This window comes from Lepidochelys olivacea (assembly GCF_965140295.1).
Source record: "Lepidochelys olivacea isolate rLepOli2 genome assembly, chromosome: 3".
NCBI lineage: Eukaryota > Metazoa > Chordata > Testudines > Cheloniidae > Lepidochelys > Lepidochelys olivacea.
In genome coordinates, this window is record NC_140413.1 from 192,045,167 (window position 1) to 192,054,024 (window position 8,858).

General features: G+C 42.5%; 1 protein-coding gene across 2 annotated transcripts in view; it reads left to right on the forward strand.

The window, feature by feature from the left end:
* LOC311517567 (uncharacterized protein) overlaps positions 1–8,270 on the forward strand; it is a 55,410-nt gene extending 47,140 nt beyond the window's left edge. For both annotated transcript variants that reach the window (XM_084622505.1, XM_084622506.1), the window contains 2 exons: positions 6,026–6,155; positions 7,420–8,270. In XM_084622505.1, coding sequence (XP_084478631.1) covers positions 6,026–6,155; positions 7,420–7,552 — 263 coding nt within the window. In that variant the 3' untranslated portion in view covers positions 7,553–8,270. The remainder of the gene's footprint in view (positions 1–6,025; positions 6,156–7,419) is intronic.
* Positions 8,271–8,858: the final 588 nt, after the last annotated feature.

The window sequence follows — 8,858 nt, forward strand, 5'->3', positions numbered from 1 at the left end:
TGAAGTGCCTGGGAAAAGTTCACGTTGGAGACCGCTGCCAGATCTGCAGAGACTTTAAGCCTTGGATGAAGAAGGACCAGGAGGCCAGGCTGAAGTTTTTGTTAATGGAGGCGGCACTGAACCAGGTCAGTCTGACTCAGCGCAGAGTGCCTCGGCTTTGATAAGGCATGCTCCTCCTATCATACCGGAGTTCCGGCACCGTTCACCATCCCCAGTGCCTAGGAAAAGGCACAAGAAGCAGTCGGCCGAGAGGGGACGGTCCTCGGCACCAAAGATGGCCCGCTGTGGGTATCAGAGTAGAGTGCGACCTAGGTCAGGGCACTCCTCTGCCTCGGTACGGCAGAAGTCGGCACTGTTGACTCCGGCACCTATGCAACTACCATCAAGTCCAGTACCGGATGAGTCTACATCTGCATTATAATATTGGTACCAACGCTATCTCAGTGCCGACCAGGCTGGAGGCGTTTGCTGCAGCTAGAGACCTTCTTTCACTTTTGGTACCAGTATGACTGGCAGTACAAGGGTAAGTGGTATCGGTGCTGATGGTCAGGAGGGAGCCTGTTGTTTCTGGTCATGGTTCAATGCCAGGCCCTTTGGTACTGTCAAAAGGGAAACTGGCTATGCTGGCCTGGGTGTAGGTATCTTGTCTTCAGCACTGGTGGGAACTGCACCTCCATGGTCACTGGATAGACTTGTCTTCTGAGTCAGAGTTCAAATCTTACTCCTCTCGTTTGAGGAGTCGTCCCTGCTACTCCCCCAGATGCTCCTACCCATCCATGGCCCAGGCACAGGGGTGCCATCAAGTGCATGGTCAGGTCTTCACTGGGGACCTATGCTGGTCCAGTGGCCCTTTGGGAATCCATGAGGTTTCCCCCCAGTTTCTGGAACTAACTCTAGGTGCTCTTATTTGGTGGCCTTGAAACAAAGGTCACTGCTGTCTCATGGGGCTGCAACTGGTCCAGACTCTGGTACTAAACCTGGCACAGAACTACAGGAGCCAGCTCAACGGGATCCTGCCAAGGCATAAAGAGAGGAAGAGTGTCCATAAGCTGTGCTGGCCTCCTCCTCCTCCTCCCCTGGTGAGGCTGTTTCAGAAGCAGGCATGTCCTCTCCCCAGGATGATTTTAAGGCTCACACAGAGTTGTTGAAAAGGGTGGCTTTAAATCTAGGCATACAGGTGTAGGTAGTGAAAGAATCCTCCCACAGCCTAGTTGACATTTTAGCCACTGCAGGCCCTTCAGGAGTGGTTCTGCCTCTCAATGAGGCCATTATGGACCCTGTTAAAGCCATATGGCAGGCTGCTGCACCCCCACCCCCCCAATCAAAAAGGTCTTAACAAAAGTACTTTGTTCATGCACAGGTTTATGAGTTCTTGTACACCCCTCCCTCCCTGTCCTCAGCATCCTGGTGGTATCTGCTGCCAATGAAAGAGAAAGGCAGGGCCATCAGGATGCAACCCCAAAAGCAAAGGACTCCAATAAACTGGATTTGTTTGGTAGAAAATTTATCTTATGGGTGGCGGGGGAGGATTGCAGCTCAGGATTGCAAACCAGCAGGCGCTGCTGACCAGATATGATTTCAACATGTGGGACTCCAGACAGAAGTTCAAGGACTTGCTCGCACAAGAGGCCAGGCAAGAATTCTCCTCGCTGGTGGACGAGGGAAAATCAGTATCAAGGGCGTCATCGCAAGCTGCTTTGAATGTGGCTGACTCAGCAGCCAGGTCCATGGCTTTGGCAGTGGCCATGTGCAGGAGTTCATGGCTTCCGACCTCGGGTCTCCTGCAGAAAGTCCAGCAAACCCTTCAGGACCTGCCTTTCGAGGGAGCTTTGCTCTTTTCAGAACAAACTCATGCAACCTTAAGTCACTTGGTTTGTACACACCAGCAACTTCAATGAAGCACTACAGGCCCCAACAGCCTGATCAGTACTCTGCCCTGCCTGTCCATCAGGATCTGCAGAGTAAAAGAAGCAGGGGTTTTAGATGTAGGGCACCCCTCCTTTCTACTGTGATGTTGATACCTGCCCCACCCAGATATCCAGGGGTTCTAAGCAGGTGTTTTGATATGACACTTGAGGACGCCATACCAGTTTCCATGATGTCAGACCCTGTTTCTCCTTTGTTTACAAACCGCCTTTCCCACTTCCTAAGTCCATGGTCTGATATCACCACAGACCACTGGGTGTTGAGCATGGTGGAAGTGGATTACGTTTTACAGGTTATTTCCCCTTCTTCTCACCCTCCCTCTCCATACCTATTCAGGAACCCCTGTCACGAAAAACTTCTGGTCCAAAAGGTTCAATCTTTTCTTTGGGTTGGAGCCGTGGAAGAGCTTATGCAGAATTTAAGAGGGAAGGAGTTCTACTCCCGTTATTTCTTAATCCCAAAAGCCAAGGGAGGTCTCAGACCAATTCTACATCTGCGCCACCTCAACAGCTATCTCAAGAAAATAAATTTCCACATGGTCACCAGTTATGGAAGGCTGGTAACCATTTTTTATGGAGGACTTCAAGTTGGGAGACGTGCCGGAGATCCCATGTAGCCGGTAGTAAAACATCATTAGAGTGTCGAAAAATTATAGATTATAATTTTCTAATACCAAAGGTATTGCATCCAACTCAAGGGTAACTATTTTAGACTTAATTATGATTAATTCATATTTATCACTAGACTAGAAGTTAGTTGAACAGTAAAAAAATATAATAAGGTTATATCTGTGATAAAATTTTGATTTTTAATATTGTTATTAATTCATCAATGTTTAAATGGATTCCTGTTAAATTCATTCATTTAAACTTTGCAAGTAGTCATAACAACTTGGTTTTACTTTCTATAATTTCTCATCTTTACATTCCATATTAATAAAACAGATAAACATATATTATTTTTGAGCCTGCAATTTAGTTAAGCAACTAAATTCAGTTAATCCCTGAGAAATCTGCTGTGGGTACTTAATTAGTTAAAACTCCTTATGTAATGTGTGTATTATACTGTATCTATGCTAATGTCTAAAGCCTGTTAGATAGGTCCTCTGTGAGGGATGTGTGACGGGTTGGACCCCTTGGAAAGCCACCTGATGTGCTAAGATACTGCTGGGTCTATCTGTTCTGCCTGCATGGGGTCCCTTTAACCTGTCTTGCTGAGCCAGGCTCTTAAAACCTCCTCTAACACACACACAGGCAGGGCCACACCCAGCTTCAGGTCAGCTCTGGGAAGCCTCAGTTTAAGGGTCTTGCTCCAGCACTCAGATGTCCACCTCCCTTGGAGTACAGACCCAAAGATATATTATGAAATTCGGCCCCTCCCTCAATGTGGAGAGAGATGTGCACATTTCTTGCCCTCTCCCCAGTTAGAAATTACAGAAACTGGGTTTAATAATAAACAAAACACATTTTATTAACTATAAAAGGCAGATTTTAAGTGGTAAAATAGGTAACAAACAGAACAAAGCAGATTCCTAAGCAAATGAAATCAAACACGCAAACTAAGCTAGTTTCATTACAGAAATTGGTTATGAATAGTATTTCTCACCCTAGATATTGTTGCAGGCAGTTTGCAAAGTTTCTGTGGTTCAGAATTCCAGTTATATTCTTTTTCAGACTGGACCCCTATTTCAGTCTGGACTCCCCCTGGCCTTCCCTTTTGCAGTCTTTCTTAGGCAGACAGGCCAAGGAAAGGAGGAGTCCTGTTTGCCTTCCTCCCCACCCTTAAATAGGATTTACATAAGGCGGGAATCCTTTGTTTCCCAACTTTGACCCAGCCTCCCCCCTTCCTTTACAGTGGAAAGTTACAAGAAGTCCCAGGTAATGTTTTAGTATCAGGTGACAAGACCACCTGACCCTGTAGTATCACAGCGTCCATGAGTCAGTGCCAGTCTGGAGCGTCCACAGGAAGGCCAAGCTTTTCACAGTTCGTTGTCCTCGCTGATGGGCCATCCACCCTGTCTGGCTTTTCCATTGTTGTACCTGAAGTGTTAGCAGTGGCCGTCACCCAAAGTAGCACAGTTGAAATACAGATACAGAGTCAATATTCCTAACTTCAGATACAGAAATGACACAGGCATACAAATTGGATAATCGCGTTCCGTAAATTATAACCTTTCCAGTGATATCTCACATGAGCCATTTTGTGTAAAGTATATCTCAGTTATGTCATATTCGTATCATAAACATAGTTTCATAAAGAATATAGAATGACATGTCCCAGGATGTATTAACAATTCTGCAGTTAGGTATTTACACAGCCCATTAACTTCCATATCTAAGTGCCTCTCAAGTATTAGTTCTTAGAATGGCAAGATTAGTGATAAGTTCCAGGGTCCAGGGCTATCTTCCATATACTCAGACCTTCCTCAACTAGTTGACAATTTCTTTGTGTGTAATGGAGTGTAATTACTGTGAAGGGAGAGGCAATTTCTTTGATAGTTAGATCTAGTTTGGGCTGAAAAATCATGACACTGAATATTTAGAACATGTCACATTGTATTATTAGCATATACGCATCTTTAGTCCTGCACTATCCAAATTCCCAGAAAACAAATTAATCTCATACCATAATGTGACCCACCAAGTGTGAAAACAAATCGGTTATTCCTCTCACAGGTTAGAAGTGGCAAAAAATAATGCTTCTGTAAAAGTCTAGATTCAGTTTTAACTGTAAAATCATAACCATTACACCTGTAATAATGAGCTTATCAAGATTAAGATTTAAAGATCTGATGATAGAACATGACAGTTAACATGTTCTAACGTGTCTGAAAAGTTTAGCGTAGACTAGGCAGTATGTATTTTTTTAATACAGTCTAAGCCGATTGAGATAAAGCTTAGACTTCTCTCTGTACCTTAGCCAATTTAACGTGTATGAAAGGCCTTGTTTATATTATATGCTGTGTAGTTGTAGCTGTATTGGTTGTAGGATATTAGACCGACAAGGTGGGTGAGGTAAAATATCTTTTATTGGACCAATTTCTGTTGGTGACAGAGAGAAGCTTTCAAGGCACACACAGCTCTTCTTCAGGGTGACATATTTTAAGTATTCAGTGTCGTGATTTTTCAGCCCAAACTGGATATGGCAACCTAAGAAATTGCCTCTCTCTTCAGTGATTACACTCCAATAGACACAAAGAAAGTGTCAACCAATAGAGGGAGGTCTGAGTGTACAGAAGATAGCTTTGTGTGGCTCGAAACCTTGTCTCTCTCTCCAACAGAATTTGGTCCAATAAAAGATATTATCTCACCCACCTTGTTTATGTTCTACTTTCAAACATGGTAGTTAGACCGTGTTAACTAAAATATTTGGATACCATACCTTTCACTCTAGTCTAGACAGGCCATGTGGCTGGCAGCTAGACCAATACTGTTGCTACTAAGCCCCAACAAGCTCTTAAAGGGCACCTAGTCATAAATAATCCTTTCGATGTTACTCTAGTAGAATGTAGCTAAACTGTAGCCTGCATAGTACAGTGTGGATGATTTCAGTATCAAACCTCACATTAAAACCCTGTGGTTAGGTGTCCCAGAATTAGACAGCAAATATCTATTTTTCAGATGCTTAGTGGAATTGTGCCTTTGTTCTGTGAGGCTAGAACTGAGTGTATGTTTGTGGATTTTTTGCAGTGGGGAAAAATATTTTCATAATCTGAAATAAATTCTGGAATTGTGTGTGAAAGTTTGAAGAATTATAGCCAGACTGCTTTGATGAAACACATTTCCCTCCCTCCCCCCCGCCGATTGGAGCACATTAACAATGAAATGCTAGACCATGTGATACTTGGTAGTCGCTTACCACATCCACTAAGTTATCTCCACTTGCAGTGTAACAGAAAGATGTTTCCAAGATTTGTTTTAGCCCTCCCCCCCCCCAATCATGTTAAAGCAGGACATCAGGACCATTTTTAGCCTTGCTGTCTGTTACTTGATCATTGCAAAGAGGATATTTTCTTTAAGAATAAAGGGAAAAGAACACATTCATTCAATTAAAACTGACCCAGAATAACAACAAGGGAATGTCTGTCTGTCTCTTTCAGAAAGCCCTCATTGCTTCAATAGTTGTGGTGATGCAACTTGCAATTCTGGGACACAAAGGGGTAAATGTGTTGCTGGGACAAGCTCAGTGGAGGATGATGAAATCGGAATGAAAGAGATGTATAAACAGCTGTAAGAACTGATTTTTGTTATTTCTTACTACAAATGTAAAAGGGGGTTGGATACCATTTTCCCTTCTGGAAAGTTTATAATGAGTGTGAAACATATTATAAGGAATTCAAATAGCATGTAACTAGAACAGTGACAACTTGGCACAACCAACTGCACCTATACAAATAGGGGGAGATACATAAAAAACAGAGTAAATAATCTAAATGGAGTGTCAGGATGGTTTTGTAACAAACCTACAATCCTGGCATAGATTTCCCAACTTTGTTGTACTTCATGTACCTGCTTTGTCAGGAAATCCTGAATATGGGCAACAAGTTGTGGATCGTGCAAATACTTATGAACATGGTATTTCTCACATGTATAAAGTGAAGCATGTTCACGTTTGCAGGACTGGGCCCTACAATGGAAGGAATGCAGTTGTGGAAAAATTACAAAACTGGTAGAAAAAGTCTCTTTACAAAGAGGGCACATAATATTAAATACACAAATGTAGTCCCTGTTTCTGCAGCCACTTAAGCGTGTGTGTAATTTTTCTCAGGTGACCAATACTAATGGAACTATTCATATGAATAGAAGTGGCCCACATGCTTTGAGGTTTGCAGGAATGGGTCCTAAAGTTACTGAAAGTGTCTTCATGTGTGTTTGCACTGCACTTAGCACAATGGGGTCTTGATCCTCATGGGGGCCTCTTGGCGCTATTGTGATATAATTCAAAATCGAAGTCTACAAGTCAGCCAACTCTGAAGCACTGTTTCTATTTCAGTGACAGAACTTGTCTGACCCACCTTGTCCCTGCTTTCCCTGCTGAACACAGGCGAAATTATAGGGTATAAGGCATTTCTACTGTTGTGGCAAATCATAGGTCTGATCCCACATTCCTTGAGCATCTGATCTTCCACTGAAAACAACGACACTTTTGAGTTCTTGTGGAATTCAGAATAGGGCTGTCTGCAAGCACAAATTTTTGTGTGTGAATAAAATTGTAGGTACAAATTGAGAAACCATTTTTGATCATTTGACCTTTAAAAGATCTGAAGCCGTTAGACTCACATTGAGTATCAGTTTTCATTTCCTGCCATTCTGTAGTCTAAACATCAGCATGAGACACAAAAATTAAATTACTCCAATGTAGGCAGCCCTTTAATACATATTCTTTTAAAAATCAAGTTTTCTTTTAAAATTCTCTCTGTGTAAGTAGCAATTGTTAACCTGGTTTAATTCAGATATACAAAAAGATGGTGATGTAATCATCTTATTCTTAAAGGAAGAGAGAACGTAACCTTCTACTTGATGTCATGCTACTTATGTACACAAGACGATGGTTTCTGGAAGAAGCAATACCATATGTAAGAAGAACTCTTAAGAAATGCGGAGTAAATTCAGAAGACAGAAACTGAAACTCAGATCTATTATCCAGCCAAAACACAGGATTTAATGTAACAGCTCACAACAGGGTTTGCTCTTGCTTCAAAGGGTATGTCTACACTGCAAGTAGACAAGCGCGGCTAGTCCATGCCAGCTGACTCGGGCTCGTGGAGCTCGGGCTTTAATTGTGGTGTAGACATTAGGGCTCTGGCTACAGCCTGAGCTCTGGGATCCTCCCACCTCGCAGGGTCCTAGAGCCTGGGCCCCAGCCGAGTGTCTATGCCGGAATTAAACAACCTCTTAGACCAAGCCAGCTGTGCATGTCTAATTGCAGCGTAAACATACTCCTAGAGATCAGTGGGAGCATAATTAAATCCAATACTGTAGAAGCCTGATTTTTAAACTTATGTGCCTGAAATGGGTATTTAAGTGGGTGCTTCTATCTAGAACACCCACAGCTCACACTTACATCAACATCTCTGAAAAATCACACCCAAGGTGTCAAGTTAGTGTTTAAAAATTGAGGTACCCAAAGATCAGTGACCACGTTTGAAAATTTGGCTGGAGGGTATCAGGTGCCTAAGTGCAGATCTCATTGCTTCATTTTAGGCATCAGGTTACAAAGTTGGGCTCTTCAGTATGATCTGCCAGTGTTCTTCCCTTTTAGGACCATACCACCTCAATAGGTTCACAAAACTTCTACTGATGTCAGTGGGCATGGGCATACAAGGCACCAGCACAAGGGTTCTTAGCAAGTGAAATTATCTTCATTTATACTCACGTGGACCCTGCACCTCAGGGGTTTATGTTGTGCAACTTTTTTCCTGTGGAGTTTGCTGATGATGAAAAACACGTCCATTAAGATTACCCTGCACACCAATAAAAGATAGTTAGCTTGATAATTATCTAAATAAATTACCTGATCCTGACTTCAGTCAGAAATGAATGCTTCGGCAGAACATCTAATATGTTTCTTCCTTATTGTTATACAGTGCTGCATTGTACTGCTGCAGCCATCAAAATGACTGTGTATATGAGACAAATAGGTCATTAGCTATTTAAATACTTCCTATATTAATGAGCACATTAACATGGCGTTAACACACCTTGCCACCTTTCTATGGTAGCACTGTAGATCCCCTTCATTTGTTTTATGCATTTATTTTGGTGAAAATGCTGAACGGTTGAAACAACTTGTGGAGCTTATATTGTATAACAGCAGTAAAGGAAACTTGCATCACATCCTGTCTCAGCAGCTCATGTGTACTATGATTTTGGAATTATGCTGGGGAAGGTCTATGACCTGTGTTACACAGGAAGTCAGACTAGATGATTACA